Consider the following 20,433-nt stretch of genomic DNA (forward strand, 5'->3'; position numbering starts at 1 on the left):
ATGTAATTGTCGAAAACAAATGCTACATCATCAATATACTCTTTTACCTGTAGTTGTCAAATTGGGTTAAGTTCGCTAGATTGGTTCACCTCGTTAAATAATTTATACGAGTTAAGTTGAAATTTTATCAATCTATTTTAAGATATGTTCAGATGGGTTGGCCCGCCTAGGCCTGTGGTAGATTAGCCCGCGACGGGCTTAGGTTGACCGTGGATTAAAAAAGTTTATTTATTTATTTTAAATTTTAAAATTAAAATAGAAAACTCAATAAATTAGTGGAGTTGATTAATTTAAATTATAATTTAAACTTAAAAATTATAATTTCAACTTAAAAATTTTAATTTAATCAATTTAAATTATAATTTAAACTTAAAATTTTTAATATTTTTAATATTTTTTTATTTTTAACAGGTCCATGGATTAGCCCGCCTAACCCGCAACCTACCTTGAGTTAGATTGGATCAAAGATTTTCCAATCAGCCAAACCACCCCGTCCCGTCATATGATGGAGTTTTCATCAATGAATTGATCCATTTCAGCTCTACTTCTACCAACCATAGTTTTCAAGTTCAGATAAACATAGATCAACTAAATAAATAAACTTACTTTTGACTCAACCAATGCAAAACCAAAACTATGAATTAGAAAATTCTAAAAATAAATAACAATTATTTTCTCTTTTTTTTTTTTACTTCACTACCTTTGTGATTACACCACTGTGCTACATATACCGGAGAAGCAATATACATGTCTCTTGATATATAAGTTGAATGAAAAAATAGAATGGGATCATGTACAGAGACGAATATAATTCGACAGAATTAAACAAAGCTTTGCTGCTCATTTCTTGTTTAGCAACACCAAGCAGAGGAATGCAATGCAGCGGAAGACGAAACCATAGAGAAAGAGGACGGTTAAGCAAAGTCCCAAATGATTGATGTCGTAGTGAAAACTCTGAAGCACGCCGCACCGTGTTATGAGCCACACGCCAGAGTACCTGCAAACAGATTTTTAAAAAAAAATATGGAAGAAATTGAGTTATCGATGAGAAGGGTAAACGGAGACTTCAGGATTCTGATGCATGACAAAATAAGACGACGTACCTTTTTGCGTTAACGATGAGAAACGCCTCCAATGCCCACTTTGGGTAGCAAATGTTAGCTAAGATCGCCGAGCCTCGCCGCTGCGTCGCCATCAAAGTCAACACGACAGGAAGAAGAGCAGACCACTGCATGATTGACGTTGACTTGTGTTAGAGATACAACCAAAGTCAAAGGAATGGACGCATTGTCCGTACCAATTGGGCAGAACCAGGTTGGAAACAGATAGCAAAAGTGTAACCGATTCCAGTTACGCAGTAGACGAGGGCGAGCAAAATAATATAGTTGTCCACGAATGTCGATCTTGGGGCGCTGAAGAAATAGAACATGGAGAGATAAACTACTGGCTTGACTACAGTGTTGAAATGGTCGATCGTGTCTCTTGCAAGAAAATAAGCAAGTGTACTAATTCCAGATCTTCTCTCTCTCAGATACTGCAGCTTTTCGAGTGAAAATGATCTCAGAGCACCAATCTGACCTAAGAGAGCTGCAGCGTGGAAAACAAAGGTTAGAAGAGAAAGTCGTCCCTTAGTAAGTTTCAAATAGTATAATTGAAAAGGAGAGATGAACCATCTCCAACTTACAAACAGCTATAATTGTGTATGTGTAACCAGCAGCTCCTAGATTTGAGTCGTTTGATTTAGCAAGTATCCCTAAGCAAACTCCTGCAAGACCTAGGATCAAATAGTCGACAGCTTGTGCTGTAGCTTCACGCAGTCGCTGCTTGGACACCCTGCAAACCAAAAAGGTACCTAGATAACTCGTGCTCTAGATAACTTTTTTTCTTTCAAGCTAAGAAATTACCTTCCGAGATAGTACTTGTACTGGTAAAGTTTACAAGGAGTTCTTCGGTCTGCTAAATCTTTGAATCTCGGAAAGATGTTCTCCAAGTGTTCTTTCTTTTCCTCCAGCGCACCTTTTACATTTCCCCAAACATGATCAGTGACAACGGACTCCTCGACTGAGCCATCCTCAGAAGAGTTTGTTCTCGATGGTGCGACACAGTCGAGCTCATTTTGCATATCAGGGGGCACAGTGTAGCCATTGTGCAACATCCATAAAACCGGCAGCTGACTGGATTTAAGGCCCCTACTTGTGCTCAGCTTTGCCATGCCCTCCAGAATGTCAATGAAGTATTCAGGAGGATTAACACGATCAGGCACTTTAATTTCTAGGCCTGCAAAGTAGTCTTCAACTGTCTTCACTGGCCCTTGATATGCAACTAAACCTCCCTTTGCCAAAAGTATTAAATCATCGAACATGTTGAACAAAGTATAGCTGAAGCACCAAAAGTAACAATTAGCCTCATGGAGAGTAGTTACATTGCATGGACATTACTGAACTAAATAAGAGGACGATCGTAAACCTACAACAGTCACCAAAATAAGTTGGATGCACCAACCTGGGCTGGTGAACGACCATGCTGATGTTTACCCCTTCAAGTGCCTCACGCCGAAGTGCTCTCAGTAGCAGCAGAGATGAAGAACTGTCCAGACCTGATGTTGGTTCATCTAGTAACAAAAGAGAAGGCTCCATGACCATTTCCAGCCCAACATTTACACGCTTCCTCTGTCCACCAGAGATTCCACGCTTCTCTACTGTTCCAACCAAGGAGTTTCGTATAGATTGCAACCCAAGAGACTCTATGTTTCTCTCAACAATTAGAACTCTGTCGGCTTTTGACATTTTTGCAGAAAGTCTACAAGAAGAAGAAAAAAAAATGTTACCGGTTCATACTCTATCGAACCTCGTATAAGAAAAGATTGCACCAGAGCGTTTGCATAATGTTTTTGAAACCTAAGAAATAACTTAGATGAAGATGATGATTTTCACCAATGGAATTGGCTTTTGTGCATTGCATGTATCTCTTACCTACAGTTAGCACTGAACCAAAGATTTTCCTCTACTGTCAAGTTTCCATGAACAATATCATCTTGTGGCACGAAACCGATGATCTTTTTGTACGATTGGATAGGTTGAACCGTTCCATTTACCAGAACTAATCCAGTTGTTTGACACCCACATAATTTTCCTGCCAAAGCATTAAGAAAGGTAGTTTTGCCCGCACCAGATGGACCCATGACTGCAGTTACATGGCCAGGAGTAAGTTTCCCAGTCACACTCCTCAGAAGTTGCTTCTTGTTTGTTTTGAGAACTATGGTTAGATCCTTGAAAGCGATCTCTATGACTGGCCTCGTTCTAGCCTGAATTTTCGTGGTCATAGAGATTACTCCTGAGAAGGTTAAGTTCTTTCTTTCCTGATGTTGAACTTTCTCCTTTTCGATTTCACTGTATGCATACTTGAAAATTTGGGTTCGAGAATGCTTATGATTTCCTTTGGTTGCGGTCTTTTTGGGGTTCTTTTCCACACTATTTAAAGGATGACCTCCAGCATTGTCAGAGTTGTTTTCAGTTGGCTGTGCCACATTACAAGGAACACCAATTTCTTCAATCTCTGATGTTGATGCAGGGCCAACGACTTTCTGTGGGTCTGGAAGTTTATTAGATCTTTTCCTTGAAATTGTGCGAGATATCTGACGTTGAATATCGACTGCAATATTTTTTGCGCCTTTCCACTTTTCACGAGCTTGTGCAGCTTCTCTAGCTACCTTTGCAGCAGTTTCCCTGGATTTAGCTCGTCTTCTCTCACGGTGAGAGAGAATTTTATCAGAGAAGTTGTACATTATCAACAACCATAATATCAATGCAACCTACAGATGTTAGAAAGATGCCATTCACAGATAGCTCGTGGAAAAGTGAAAAATCTACAGTAAACATGTAGAATCTGACTGAAAGAAAGGAGTACTAAAATAAAATAGTGCGACAATTAAATGGTATTTCAGTATAACTCTTGAAAAGTATAGCATCATTGTTGATCTATAAGATACTGACATCAGCAACTCTTGGGTTTACCATGTCATCTAGTGTTTCATAAACATTAAATTTGTTAATAAGAAACTGAAGCAAAAAGTCTTGTAGCTCCTTTAATTGAATCGAAATTTAAGCTCACTACATTTTGACACAAAAGCCGGAGCATTTATATAGTTAGTAGTGTTGGAAAAGTGAATTGAAAATACAGGAAAAAATGGATGAAATTGACTCTAATATAAATGGAAGAATAATCTCACATTATGAGTTTCATGGCATTAAGGATAGTTTATATTGAATCAATTTATAGATATTTTTAATATAAATATATAAGAGGTTCTCTCTTTCATGTGCGCCCGTAGAGGTGCAAATTCAAAGCTTGAATTGCACTAAATGTAGTTGATTTGTGTGCAAGTGTGACATGTGCCAATTGAATATTGGATTAGTTGAGAAAAAAATTATCCATGTAGCCCAATCAATGTTTTATCATTTGGATTAATTTTTCTACTACCTCAAACTTGAAACGAACACATTAATGGCCACTAACTGAAACATATAACCATTAATCAGATAACAACTGCTGATAGTCAACCAGTTGTGGTGGTTAATGGTCATTAAGTTGTAGGATTAACAACTATTAGAATTTCAAACCTATAAATAGCGGCTCTTTCATGGGTAACAGTAATATATAAGGAAATCATCCATAATCCATTAGCAAGCCATTACTCTTTCTTATAGTTCTTCCTTCACATCTCTATTCTTTGGTAATAGTATTCGGATACAGAGTTTAGTTCCCCACAAACAAACCAATGTTTAGTGGCTAACATGGTCTACCCATTGTATTCTAGAAAGCAACATCAATTTGAACCTCTAAGTACTGTCATAGAGGGGCGAACTTGTTTTAAGGAAACTATATTTATCACAGGCCTTGGTTGTGCTCAACAAAGCTCTGATTTGGTCTCCCGACCTCCCGATTTGGCCTCCTAGCTCACTTTGCAGTTCTGCCTCCCAACCTCATAACTTAGCTTCCTGAGTCGCTTAGCAATTCAACCTTCCTGACCACATGACTTAGCCTCACTCTTTAGCTCAACTACCAAGTAGTGCTCGTGACTCGGATCGTCTCTCGAGCTCTCTAACTCATTCTAGTTTCTCAAGTACTCTAACACTGCTCAATCTCCCAAGTTCCTTGACTCGGCTAGTGTGTCGAGCACCTTAACTCAATTTTATCTTCCAAGTATCTCAACTCGACTCGGTGCTTGCTCAACTCAACTCCCCGAGCTCTCCTGTTCGAGCCAGTGTTCTCAAAAGCATTGCTTTCTTAGCAAACAAGATAAGTCTGTAGTTTAATTTTTGTATTTTTATTTGTGATTTGTATTCCTGGTCCAACAACTAGTTATTATTTGTTTGCTAGAAGAATGTCAAGCTTATAGGACTAATCTGAAACAAAGATAGCTATGCTTAATTTTATATTGCAATAATAAAATTATAGTAATTTACTAGACCACACACTCAAGTTTAATAAATACTCAACACAGACACCAAACTATTTTTACCAAAAAGCGATTTATTTTCTAAATGCCCTTCTACATATTGTAGCTCCAAACTAACGCAAAAAACTAGTTTTTTCTTTCTTGAACATAGTTGAACCAACGTAAAAAAAGAAGCTAATTAGTTATTTCATCAATACTTTCGTCTAAAAATTATTGATGACCTTAAAAATCTAAGATTCATGTAAAATTGACACTATTACACTCCTAGGGGTCCCTTGAACCTATCCATATTTTTTTTTCTAAAATTTTGAGTTCTTTAAGTCTATTAATGAATTCTGACCAAAAAATAATTAATGGTCATACAGAACTTAGATTTGTGTCATTGCACTCTTGGTGGCCCCATAAATCTTTTATGTTCTTTTTTCCATATTTAAAATTCTTTAAGTTCATCAATGACTTTATGACAAAAGTATTTGATAACCCTAGGCCAAAAATATTTTGTGACTCTGAAGATCTCAAATTCATGCACAATAAATACAGTTATAGTCCTAGTGATCCCTTGAATCTATCCATATTTTAAAAAAATTGAACCCTTAAGGACCTTGAATGAGTTTTGATCAACAAGTCATTGATGAATTTGGTCTACATTTGCATAGTGATTCCATAAATATTCCTCTTTTTTTTTTTGCAAATTTGGAGTTTTTAGATCCATCAATGACTTTTGACAAAAAAATTCTTTAATGACACTTAAAACCACCAATAAGTTTTGGGCAAAAGTCATTGGATTCACTCTAAACCTGCATCATCTTGTTCCTAACACTCTCTTTGATCTGACCTCAACTTCCATAATTTCATCAATGAGTTTTGGCTAAAAATTATTGATGGATATAAACACATTAGATTCACTCTAAACCTAAAGCATTCATTTCCTAACACTCTCTTAGGTTTGAACATGGTAAAATTCTTTCATTTTTGGCCCTTTTTAGTCATTAGTGAGTTTAGAAAACAAAAAAGACAACTAATAATGAATTTTGATACATAGTTACTAATGGACCTAGGCACATTAGATTCACTCCAAACCTACATCATTTCTTTGTTAGCACTCTCCTGAATCGATTCACGATGCTCAACTTTCCTGATTTTGATCCCTTTTCAAATATGATGAAAAGCCATTGATAGTTGAAAAAGGATCGAAATCATGAAAGTTGAGTATGGCCAAACTTAGGAGGGTGTTAGGAAGAGAAGGTTTGGAATGAATCTGATGTGTAGGTTGATTAATGACTTTTGGCCAAAACTGATCAATAGTTTTTTAAAAATAACTTATTGATGGCTAAAAAGGGATCCAAATTAAGAAAGTTGAGCATGATTAGACTCAGGAGAGTGTCATAAAGAGAATGGTTCGAATTTGTAGTGTATCAAATGTGTCTAGGTCCATTAATGACTTTTGGTCCAAACTTATTGATAATAATGGTTGATTTTTTTAGATTCACTAATGGTTGGAAAAGGATCTGAAATCATGTGTAGGTTTTCCAACTTATTTCATCATAATCATCTTGTGCAGGATTAAATTATAGAACACTAATGATATTAGTAAACTAGGATAATATTTCAAAAAGAAAATTATTAATAGGTCGCATGATTATGAAATGGGGAGTAAAATAAATAAATTATAGTAGATATATTCTTTGAAATTTAACATATGCTTTTATTAGTTGAAATTCATAGTAAATTCTATTGGGATTACAATCAAAGTTCCATATTGAAAATACATGGAAAAGAATGAGTTTATAAGATAGAAGATATCCTCATTGGTATGGGGTCTTTTGGGTAAAGTTCACAAAAATTATGAGAGTTTAGGTCCAAAGTGGACAATATCATACCATTATGGAGATATATTAATTTCATCAGTTTCAATTGTTGGGTTGCAAAGGTGCAACATAGTCCCACATCTAAAACACATGGGAAAGATCATGGATTTAAAAGGATGGAAAGTATCTCCATTGGTATGAGGCCTTTTGGGGAGAGCCCAAGAACAAAACCATGAGGGTTTAGGCCCAAAGTGGACAATATCATGCTATTGTGGAGATACAGACATCCTTGGGAACCCTACAATTGGTATCAAAGCGAGGCCGCTCTTCACCGAACTAACCGCCGGATGAGCCATGATCCGGATCTAACCATGTGGGTTGAACATTAAAAACAAAGGAAGTAGGGGCTCCCATGTTTGAATCAAGAGGACCAGACACCGGGCAGGAAGTCCTAGTAGGTCGGGTAGACCGAGGGGCATGAAGTCCTGGTTGCGGCTGGGCAGGAAGTCCTAGTAGGTCGGGTAGACCGAGGGGCATGAAGTCCTGGTTGCGGTTGGGCAGGAAGTCCTAGTAGGTCGGGTAGACCGAGGGGCATGAAGTCCTGGTTGCGGCTGAGCAGGAAGTCCTGGTTGCGGCTGGGCAGGAAGTTCTAGTAGGTCAGGGTGGACCGAGGGGCAGGAAGTCCTGGTGGGTCGAAGATTCAGACATCAAACGGAGGTTTTCCGTTTGAGGGGGGGGTCTGTGGTCCTTTGTTTGAGGGGGGGATTGTTGGATTGCAAAGGTGTAAACATAGTCCCACATCTAAAACACATGGGAAAGATCATGGGTTTAAAAGGATGGAAAGTATCTCCATTGGTATGAGGCCTTTTGGGGAGAGCCCAAGAACAAAACCATGAGGGTTTAGGCCCAAAGTGGACAATATCATGCTATTGTGGAGATACAGACATCCTTGGGAACCCTACATCAATAATTGATATCAGAGTCATGATCTATGTGGAGTCATGTAGGGAATCTCAAAAAAGAAAATGAAGGAGATAGAGGAGACCCTGACCATGGGGATAATGGTAGGAGGAGCTCCCAGTAAAATCTATGATAAGCTCTCAAGATAGGTAAGTCATAGTAAGTCAGTTGGATCGGATACTAGGCAATCTTGACAGATCAAGAGAATCGAATATCAAGGCAAGAAAGGTCTAGTGGGTCAAGAGATCGGATATCAAGTTAATCTCGATTGGAGTATTATGATCCTTGATTTGAGGAGAGGATTGTTGGAATTACAATCAAAGTCTTACATTGGAAATACATGGAGAAGATCATGTATGAGTTTATAAGATAGAAGATATTTCAAAAATAAAATCATAAGAGCTTAAGCTCAAAGTGGACAGTATCATACCATTGGGGATATATATGGATTCCAAAAAAATTCATACTTACTTCTATTGCTTGATAAGGTATTTTATGTTTGTCCTTTTTACATTCTAATTGTTTTTCTATTTGTTGTTGCCCTATTGAAATGTATTGATTAAATTTCCATAGACAACTTGAAATTTAAAAATAGCATATTGAAATCTTGAGTGGTAAAAGTAACATATTGAAATCTTGAGTGGTTCTTTCAAGGAACTCAAACTAGCATGAGAAATATAAGTGATCAAATAACATCATTAATTATGCTAAACCGATTACATACAGATCAATATTACAAGAGAGCTTTGACTCTGTGCTTGTAAGAAATTATGTATTTCTCAATGAAATTAACAAGAAAATGACTATAACTCTTGTACCACAAAGCTTCGGTTTTATAATTACAAGAGTTGCAAGATTATTTATGTTAGATTAAGAATTTAATAAATTTCTCTAATTTTAAAGCATTTACTCCAATTTCAAAAAGGGCTCTTAAGTCTCTTCGCGTGTTCCTATGCATCGGCCACATTACATAAGATGCTTTACTCATTGGGCGGATTACGGATTATTCACCCTATTCTTATGTGAAGTACATTTCGAGGGAATTGTAGATCGTTCATACTATATATATACATGATATATTTCATTGCGAGTGAATTGTGGATAATTCTTCTGCAAAAGGTGGAATCCGCCACCCCAACGGTCCCACACGGTCGCCCCCATGACCATTTGTGAGAAGGTAAATCGAGAAACTGTAGTTGGTCACAACGGAGAAAAAACTGTATTGGATAAACTTTTTATAGTGACCGACCCCACCACCAAAACGGCCCCATATCAAAAACCCCCTTAAGGGATTTTTTGGAGGCACGATACCACTATGTTACTAACTACATGTTGCTAAAAGGACTTGAACTCGGAACCTCAGGCAACACATGTCTCCATGCTTACCACTTGGGATAAAGCACTTCGACAATTGTGGATAGTTCACTCTTATATACGATGCATCTTTATTAGGTGGATTATAGATTAATCATCCCTATTCTATATATATTTATACATGATGTGTTCGCATATCAGGTGGATTATGGATCATTTACTTGGATTATAGGTCGTTCACCACCTAATAATTATGTCAATTCTGGTATAAAATAAAATTATAACTTGTGTAACATGCAAAAAAGGAAAACAAGGAGAATTGAAGCAAATAATTAAAAAAACAAATGAAAGAAGAATAACAAGGAGTAATGATTAAATGATGCTAAAAGAACATGAAAACATAAATTATATTGTTGCCTTCTATTGACTTGTTTTCATGCAGTTCTCCCCTTTTTTCACTATGTACTATATGTTCACTCTAAGATTATCAAAGATGCTTATGATCCCGATAAGGATTTAGGGAAGGAGAGGATGATCTCTATTTAGAGATTTGATGGGAGGTTATAGAATAATGCAAAAGGATTAGAATTAAAGGTAAAAAAACATCAATAAAATAAAATTACTTCCTATACTTGAACAAAATAGATTACTCACCATTACTAAAGCACCAAAAATAGTAATATTTTGTTTTTCAGAATTTGCATTGCACGAGCTAGACAGGAAGCAACCTGCAAATTAACAATTTGCATGTAGAATTAATACTTAGTTTGCAACATGAGGAAAGTAAACTATGTTATGATGTAAAGAAGAAAAGATGCATTAAAACACAAATCTCTAACAAAATATGACCACACAATCCTAACTTCTATTATCAATGTATTTCATGTTTGAGTATATTCATATTAACTTGAAATCCAAAGGACCAATTTCACTATTTTGATGAGATTTATTCTTTAGTTAATTACATTTTTAGTAGAGTATTTTATTTGTTGGTCTTAATTTATAGACGATTAGCTAAAACAATAATCCTATCTACAATCTATATGTATATATCTATAAACTGTCTTCTATATGTATTCAGTTATTTTGCTTCATATACATTATTGTTTTTGTTATTATTTAATTTATTATATTACTTCAACCTAGTATTTGGTGTTGTTAGAATATTTAGGGATAAATATTCTGTTAGGGATAAATATTCTATTTTTCTTTTTTATAGAATAATTCTCTTATAATAGGTTTCTATATTCGTATATAAATAGGAACTTATCTCTTGTAATAAAGCAAGATTTCATATTATTTTACATGGTATCAGAGCGAGGTTAGGTTTAGGATTATCCGTGCGAACCAATCCTCTTCCTTCTCTCTCTATTCGCCACGTGTTTTCCTCGCGTGTGTTTCTGTTCGCCGTCTTCACTGACCGGATCGCGACTTCTTCTCTCGTGATCCCTCTTCCGCTTCTCAATCGGATCGCGACTTCTTCTCTCGCGATCCCTCTTCCGCCGGCGACTTCTTCTCCTCTTGGCTCACTGCTTCCGACTGTCAATTCGGAATCAACAGAGGTGATCCTTCAGGTGGCACCTCTATCCGCCGCTTCGACATTGGGTCACAGGACGCTCAGCAACCACAGTGCCGCCAGGAGCAAATACAAAAGGTGCGATTTTGACCGCCCCGCATCCTTTTTTCTCTCCTCCTCGCTTTCTCCCTCCCAGAAGCAACAGCGGCGGAGGTGGTTAGGTCACGAGCTCGCGCTTTCCACAGAGAGCGAGCAACGCGTGAATGCTTTGGATGGCAAAACAGACTTTCGGTACGCTTCCCTACTCATCAACTTTGGTCTCTCGAAACAACAATAGATTTCCACCTCGTAAGGGTGGCAAAGGACGCCCTTAGTGTGATTATTGCCACCGACCAGGATACATGATTGATAAATGTTGGAGTCTACATGATCAACCTTCCTGTGCTACGCAGATCGTCCAGAGTTTTATCGCTACTTCAGCTTCCACTTCACAGTTGCCTCCAAATCCGACCCCACCACCTTCCTATAACGACTTTCTAAAATGGTATGAGGATCGAAAGGTCTCTGATTCCCCTGTTGTCGTTGCACTCACTAGTAATTCCTTTGCTGACATATCTCGCTCTTCGAGTTCTTGGGTTCTTGATTCCGGGACCACCGATCATATCACTGATAATAGATCATTTTTTTCTTCTCTCTTTACTTCTGGTTATTTATCCTTTGTCATCATGGCAAATGGTTCTCAAATTCAGTTCCAGGGTGTCGGTATTGTTCATCCTTCTTCGTCTCTTTCTATTCATAATGTTTTTTATGTTCCCGATGCTCCCTTTAATTTATTATCAATTAGTCATCTTACTCAGTCTCTTGATTGTGTCATCTCGTTTACTAAATCTTCTGTTTCCTTACAGGACCGGAGTACGGGGAAGATGATTGGCTTCGGATATGAGTCTCATGGCCTATATCGGCTTCAACAATCCTCTCTTGTTGGTTCGGCGGCGGCATTTCCCCTTCTTATTCATGCTCAGTTGGAACATCCAGGTCTTGATAAGTTGAAACAATTACATCTTGGTCTTTCTCACTTAAATTCTTTATCTTGTGAATCATGTCAATTAGGAAAGCATGTTCGTAGTTCTTTTTCTCCTCGCACTGTGAGTCGAGCTATGCCACCTTTTGCTTTGGTTCATTCCGATATTTGGGGTCTGAGTGGTGTTTCTTCTACATTGGGGTCACAATACTTTGTTACCTTTATAAATGATTTTTCTCGTTGCACTTGGTTATATCTGATGAAGGATCGTTCGGAGTTATTTTCTCTTTTTCAATCTTTTTTCTATAAAATTAAAACTCAATTTAGTATTTCTCTTCGAACCTTACAGAGTGATAATGCACGTGAGTATCATCTACTCCATTTCAAACATTCTTGGCGTCTCATGGTGTGTTGCATCGGACATCTTGTCCTCATACCCCTCAATAGAATGGAGTTGTTGAACGCAAGAATTGTCATCTTCTTGAGACCACCCGGATTCTTCTTCTCCATTCTCATGTTCCTCTTCAGTTTTGGGATGACGTTGTATTTACTGCGTGTTATCTCATCAATCGCATGCCTTCCTCCACTCTACAAGGTCAAATACCTCATCATGTTCTTTATCCTCATCAGTCTCTTCATCCTTTACCACCTAGGGTCTTTGGTTCTATATGTTTTGCTCATGCTCTCAATTCTGACATTGACAAACTCTCTTCTCGGTCTCATAAATGTGTCTTCCTTGGGTACCCACGATCTCAGAAAGGGTACAAGTGTTATTCCCCTACTCTCCGTCAGTACTTCATCTCTGCTGATGTCACGTTCTTTGATTCGGTTTCATTTTTTGGGCCTAACGGATCTCCGTCCGAGTTTTCTCCTTCTACACCTGCACCAATGGCTATATGTTTTATCCTCCGGAGGAGTCTCTGTCGCGTCTGGAGACATCTCCATTGCAGATTTATCAGCGTCGTCCCCGTCCTGCTTTGTCGCTGACCACCACTAACACTGCCATGGACACATCTTTGGAGCCAAGTATTTCACCTCGTCCTCCGGTCCCATCTCCTGAGTCTGATATTTCCATTGCACTTCAGAAAGGTGTGTGTTCCACTCATAATCATTCTCCTCATTATGTTTCTTTGAGTTATCATCGTGTTTCTCCTTCTTATTTTGCTTGTCTTTCCTCCTTGTCGTCTGTTTCTCTTCCGAAGACTGCAGGTGATGTCTTTGCCCATCCAGGATGGAAACAGACTATGCTCGATGAAATATGTGCCTTACAGAGCAGTGAGATTTGGAACCTCGTTCCTCTACCGCTAGGGAAGTCAGCTGTTGATTGTCGATGGGTATATACAGTGAAAGTTGGTCCAGACGGAAAAGTTGACCGGCTTAAGGCTCGCCTCATTGTTAAAGGATATACTCAGATCTTCGGATTGGATTATGGGGGCACTTTTTCTTCTGTTGCCAAGTTGTCCTCTGTTCGCTTATTCCTATCCATTGCTGCAATTCGACATTGGCCTCTTTATCAGTTGGACATTAAAAATGCTTTTTTACATGGTGACCTGCTCGAGGAAGTCTGCATGGAGCAACTTCGTGTTTTGTTGCTTAGAGGGAGTTTTCTGGTCTTGTATGTCGCCTGCGAAAATCTTTATATTGCCTCAAGCAGTCTCCTAGAGCATGGTTCGGTAGATTTAGTACTGTAATTCAACAGTTTGGCATGACTCCGAGTGAGGCTGACCATTCTGTCTTTTATCGTCACTCATCTACTGGTTGCATCTACTTAGTAGTTTATGTTGATGATATTGTTATCACAGGTAGTGATCATCTCAGAATTTTAGAGATAAAATAGCATCTTTTCAAACATTTTCAGACAAAAGATCTCGGTAAACTCAAATATTTTTTGGGGATAGAGGTAGCACAGTTCAAAGATGGGATTATCATATCCCAAAGAAAGTATGCAATGGATATTCTAGAAGAAACATGCATGTTAAACTCAAAAACAGTTGACACACCTATGGATCCTAATGTCAAGCTCATGCCAAATCAGGGGGAGCCTCTTTCAGATCCTGAACGATACAGACGATTAGTAGGGAGATTAAGTTACCTTACTGTTACTCGTCCGGATATCTCTTTTGCAGTAAGTGTAGTAAGTCAGTTTCTCAACTCTCCAAGTAAGAAACATTGGGATGTATGATACGCATTATCCGATATATCAGATGTGCTCCAGGAAAGGGTCTTTTGTACGGAGACAAAGAACATACTCGAGTCGTAGGCTATTCTGATGCAGATTGGGCAGGATCTCCCATTGATAGGAAATCTACTTCTGATTTTTATATATTTATCGGAGATAATCTTATTTCTTGGAAAAGTAAAAAGCGGAATGTTGTGGCAATATCCAGTGCAGAGGCAAAATATCGAGCTATGGTCATAGTCAGTCAAGAGCTTATATGACTCAAACAATTGCTTCAAGAGCTAAGATTTGGAGAGGTTACACAAATGTCACTTTTATGTGACAATCAAGCCGTCATGCATATCGCCTCGAATCCAGTTTTTCATGAGAGGACAAAACATATTGAAGTCGACTGTCACTTTGTCAAAGAAAAAATTATATCTGGTGAAATATCTACTAGTTTTGTTAACTCACAGGATCAACTAGCAGATATATTCACCAAGTCACTAAGAGGTCCTCGAATTGACTACATATGTAACAAACTGGGTACATATGATTTATATTCTCCAGCTTGAAGGGAAGTATTAGAATATTTAGGGATAAATATTTTGTTAAGGATAAATATTCTGTTAGGGATAAATATTCTATTTTTCTTTTTTATAGAATAATTCTCCTAAAATAGGTCCCTATATTCGTGTATATATAAATAGGGGCTTATCTCTTGTAATAAAGTAAGATTCCATATTATTTTACAGATATATTTTAAAGGTCGTTAAAAATCAAAGTCATACTAAATTAATATCTATAAATTACTTTCTTAATAAAAAATAATTGGATAGTGATTACAATTGTGAAGTTACAATTCCGAAGCTACGATTATGTAAAGATTCACAAAAATATACATTATTTATTTTTATCAACTTCTGTTAATATCACAATAAAAATATACTTTTCAAAAAAAAAAAAAAGAGATTAGAACAAAGATCAGTTAAGTCTAAGTTTATTGCCAAGTAAATGTACTGCCAAGCTGTCGTTTATAATTCATAGCTGGCCTCGAAGATCATGAATTATAAGAAAACAATACAAAGCTCTAGCAACATCGATCGATCATACTAATATCAGAAAACTATTTGTAAGAGACAAGTGAAGTTTGTAAATGTTCGTGAGTGTGAGGCTTACTTGTCTCATAAGTGGAACCCATCCGACAATAATGCCTGGAAATAAATACAAATTACAAAGTGAGTTGTCGTACTGAGGCAGATTTAAAGGCTGCAAGGACAGTGAACATAGATGCTTAATTCTATTAGATACCATGATGATACGGAAACATAAAAGATTAGGCAAATATATAAAGTATACCCCTTACTACAATTCTTTTTCAAGATTGTGCTCGGACAGAAATATCCTGCTGGGCAGAATAGATCACGGCTATGATCGACATCAACCCAGATGTTTGCACCCCCACAAGAATGGTTCCCAGGGGATAACTGGTAATTGTATCTGTACACAAGCAAGTAAGAAGGTAAATCGGTTTAATTTCTATATATCATGTCAAAATGAAGAACAGATATAGGAAATTAAAGCATGCATGCATGATGAACTTACGGATCACAACGATCAGTAGCTACATTCCGAGTGGCAAGTGGGCAGTATGCACCCAAGGGACAAGCTTCATCAAAGAGATCAAATTAAACAAGGTCAGAAATATATATTAATTGTTGGATTAATTATTATTAATACTAATAATGCTTAAAATTAGAATAAGAGAATTAAAGGAGCAATATAATGGAGGATAAATATATGTATGTATGTATACTCACGTATCATGCAAGTAATACCATAAGGGCAATAAAAGCCGGCGCAGCATGGTTTGCTGTTGAGATTTCTCCAAGGTAGTCGCTCAGAATCTTGAAGGTCAACTTTCTCGTCCACAGGGACGCTGCTCGCCCATCCTGGCTCACATCCAGAAACCCATGAACTGGAGTTGCAGTTTTTGTTGGGTTTCATATAGTTGGTACTTCCTCCGCTCTCCACGAAACTGTCGAAGTAGAGCCTAACCTCAGCTGCTGTACATAAGCGTCCAGTTACATCTGGAATTATCCGATAATGAGTGAAGTTAGGAACAACTGCTCATCAGAGAATAAGTCTTTTTTCGAAAGTAGAACTAATACATACCAAGCTCAAAGTCAACAATACACGCCAAATGTTCAAAGACCTACCAAAATGTCAGTCTCTCGAACTTACAGGATGACACAATGGCATCTAAAAAAGTCAAATCTCTCGGACTAGCTATCATCAGGAGTCGACTTTTTAGTCAGGTTCGATTGTATTAAAGTATAATCACAGTCTCAAACAGATTCCCCACATATTCATTCAAGCTCGCGTTCTAAAATTTACTCGGTTCATTTTCACATCTTAATGATCTAATTAAATATCTTAATCAGAGTCTCGTATACTCGGTTAGGTGGTCCCTATTTTCTCGAAGATCTATGATCATTATAGATTGGGTATATCGACAAAAATAATCTTCGTATATATCGCTCCACGTTGTGCAAGTCAAACTGCTCCACCTCGTCACCTACCTTATTTCCTTGTGATGTTCGTGAGATCGATCGTATGTGACCGATCGTGTGAATCAGAAGAAATAGATGATAAATTTAACCCATCAAAAGTATGAAAAAATATATAGCAAGACATGGAATATCCCTTCCCAAACAACTCGTAATATAAATGAACAAAAGTTGATCCTTGGGATTATTATATTTAGTCAAAAATGAAAATCTCATATATACCAGGAGTCGTGGCTGCGCAGTTCTCCATGAAATCCATATTCCCGCTGTAATTGAACGTCCGATCCCATTCTTTCTGCCTGAAACCCAAAGCCCAAACCCACATCCACATTCGAGAATCGAGATCGAGAAAATGAAAAGTCAAAGCAAAGAAAGAGCGTGCATGAGGAAACCGACGCATCGTCGACGCAGAAGCCGAAGCGGGTTTCGATGATCGGGAACAAGCTCTGGGTGACATTATCGACGGCGGCATTAAGCTGCCACTGTAACAGAGACGCCTGCGCCGGCGCACGGTCGACTCCTCGGAAGCTCTGGCAACGGCCCGAGGGGAGGAGTAGGAAAGCAGCAGCAGCGAGGGCGGTGAGGCTGACAGCAGCGGAAACCCGCCAAACGGCCGGCATCCCTTGCTAGGTCTGCGACGACAGGAAAGAGGAGCTAGGGAGATGGAAGGAGGCGACGAGAACGAGGGAAAGGAGGAGGATAGAGAGGAGAGGATATTTAAAAGAGGAGGAAGGCATTGTGGTGGCGACGACTGTTTCTAACGGGAATGATGATGTTGTTCCACATGGAAATGTCCGAGCTAAGCCTTGTCTATTACCTCCCTATCAAACTTGCCAACTTCCGCATATTAATTATTATCATGTGAACAATGTCTATATATTAATTAATGTCACAGTAAATATTTTTTTTTTTTCATAGTATGACCTCAGGAGCATAGCTGAGTTGGTTACGATATAATAGAATTACAGAAGAGGACAAAGATTTGAATCTTAGTGAAGTCAGGCAATACCCTCTTGTGTCGTGACCAATTGCAGTTTCTCGATTTACCTCCTCACAAATGATTGTGAGGCCGACCATGTGGCATCGCTAAGGTGGAGGATTCCACCTTTATGCAAAAGAAGAGTTGATTAGTATGACTATCGAAGTATGGTTGAATTAGTTATGATGGAGTAGAATTGTTGAAGTGAGCAAGAGTCGAATTTCGATAAAGTCGAGGTAATGCTCTTCTCCGTCGTAGTCAACAACAACTTCTCGATTTACCTCCTCACATATGATCATGGAGGACGACCGTGTGGGACTGCTAGGGTGACAGATTTCATCTTTTACTGAATAAGAGTTGATTAGTATGAAATAGACTTGTTGAAGTAGATAAAGGTTGAATTTTGATGAAGTCAAAATAATATTCTCTTTTATAGTGGTTAAATATAATTTTTTGATTGATTTTTTTTATAGATGATCGTGAAATTAATTTGGTGGGACCGTTGGGGATAATTATATCTTTTGTTGAAGTGGGATGGTAAATCTTTATTAATTTTTAAAATAATATGAATTCGTTTAGTGATGTTTTTATCCTGACAAAAACTAAGTATATTTGCTGGCGGTCACAACATTGTCTGTAGTCATTGGATGGACCAAACTGACGTGGTACCGATCGACTTGTCAACTCATATCATAAGTTTTGATGAAGCATGACCTTTAAAAATATCTTGAAATGGCCTATTCAATTGAATATATTTTTCTAAATGATATTAAAATAAAATTGTGTTTATATATATATATATATATTATTACTATTATTAAAGGTCAAACAATTGTTGCACTATATGTGATTGTTAACTCGCCATGTATGTATAGAAAAGCGTATAAATTGCTCCTCTATGTACTTGGATTCAATTTAATATTTGGCCTCTATTTTTTTTTTATTTTGCAGAAACGAAAATAGACTTTTTTTTTATCCATTAGAAGTTGTCATGCACTTAGGCTAGACGTGCACGTAAATAATTTTTTTTCTTGATGCAAAATAAATAAATAAATAATATAATTAATGATTCAAAGGCTGATTAACACGAGAAACGGAAATTGAAAAGAATTAGGTAGATACAATACAAGGCAGGCGGCAGAGCATGAGAAGAAAGGAAAACGGCATGACATATGGCTTCTAATTAATTCACACGCAAATTAAGTTGCCACTAATTTAATTGTTCTTAACGTTTTATATTCTCAGAAGAAGGACAAGGTTGAGACGGTTGCTTGATGCCTAAGTAGAAATTAGTTAAACATTAAATCAGTATAAATAGAATTACTAAAGTTTTTTTAAAAAAATGATTAAAAATTTGAATGGTAAATTAACCAATATTATTTTTGAATATAAATTAATAATATACTTAGTCTCAACCCTTTGCCCTCGATTGGTCTAGCTAGTGAAAAGATCTTAAAACATTAAAAAAAAATTTAACAAGAGTGCTTATATGTTTTCCAGAGTGCTTGTTCCAGAGTGTTTATTTTTTCATCCTTATTTGAAAGTGTTTTTATGAATCTTGCAATATACTAGAAAATCTCCAACAAAAGGCTTGCTCTGTATGAATCAAGGTTTCTTGTTGATTATGTTAGAACGGATATTAATAGAAGGTTTAATTTGTGATTCTGCACTTATGTTAGAGGCATTCTAGTAATATGGAAGAGCAAGAAATAAAAGTGCTATAGCTTGTTCTAGCAATAGAGTACTATACTTTACACACTGTGAAAGGTGACATACATCAAACCTTTCCTTGATGATCTCAAGTTTACAAAATAAATATGTATTGTGACAATCAATGACCATTTACATTACAAGCAATCCAATGTTCGATGAACCCATTAAACATATTGATGTAACAGCTACTTTATTTGAGATGTCATTGCTTCCAAAATATACAAACATGTCATATACCTTTACCAAATTACTTGGACATAGTGTATTTACCAAAGCATCATGTAGTAGATATTTATGCTCCAATTTGACAGTAATTGCTAAATCCTAAATGCAAGGAGTTTAATCCCACATAGTTATTTAATAATATATTCTCAACCTTATTAGTTGTTCAACATATTTATTTGGTAATTGGATTAATTTTCCTCCAATACCATTGTAGGATAGAAAGAATAATTTATTTATTTATTATTTTATTTTATTTTTGGTGGATTAGTTTTGAATCAAATTAAATCAACTTGGTTTCGTTCATGATGGAAGAGAGTTGTGGTAAAATGGAATAGATTAGAAATTTCATCTTGAGAAGACGAAACGAACAAAACTAGTTTGAGTCAAATCAGAGTTTCTTTGGTTAGTAAACTAAGTAAATCAATTAATTACAGTAAATCTTAAATTTTAAACCGGTTTAGTCCAAATCCTAAACCCGATTTGAAAGTTACTATGCATTCCTCGTTATAACTAAACCTTCCATGCAAACCGCTACCCGCGCGACCTACGATCGAAGCCGCGTCTCTCGCAATGCTTGCACCTGAGTTAGGCGAAACAAACAGACGCCGCCTCTCGCGCCCGGGTCCACCGACGAGAAACTCGGTAGGGAAACTATAAAGAGGGCCAATCGAAGGTGGGAGTGGATACGAGCAAAACCCTAGCCGCCCTCTA

At 37.2% G+C, this 20,433-nt stretch overlaps 1 protein-coding gene across 1 annotated transcript; it reads right to left on the reverse strand.

Annotated features, from left to right (window-relative positions):
• Nucleotides 1-840: 840 nt before the first annotated feature.
• LOC141812640 (ABC transporter G family member 28-like) lies at nucleotides 841-17,425 on the reverse strand. Its single transcript, XM_074700653.1, has 14 exons — nucleotides 17,202-17,425; nucleotides 17,028-17,104; nucleotides 16,056-16,325; nucleotides 15,841-15,904; nucleotides 15,595-15,735; nucleotides 15,415-15,449; nucleotides 10,195-10,268; nucleotides 2,973-3,811; nucleotides 2,503-2,799; nucleotides 1,905-2,378; nucleotides 1,685-1,833; nucleotides 1,298-1,587; nucleotides 1,104-1,228; nucleotides 841-997 (listed from the first exon to the last, which is right to left on the reverse strand). The coding sequence occupies exons 1-14, from the start codon at nucleotides 17,423-17,425 to the stop codon at nucleotides 841-843; spliced, it is 3,216 nt and encodes a 1,071-aa protein (XP_074556754.1).
• Between the last annotated feature and the right edge of the window lie 3,008 nt (nucleotides 17,426-20,433).

This window comes from Curcuma longa, chromosome 19, assembly GCF_044706935.1.
Source record: "Curcuma longa cultivar G26 ecotype Majalengka, Jawa Barat chromosome 19, ITB_CL_G26_1.1, whole genome shotgun sequence".
Classification (NCBI taxonomy): domain Eukaryota; kingdom Viridiplantae; phylum Streptophyta; class Magnoliopsida; order Zingiberales; family Zingiberaceae; genus Curcuma; species Curcuma longa.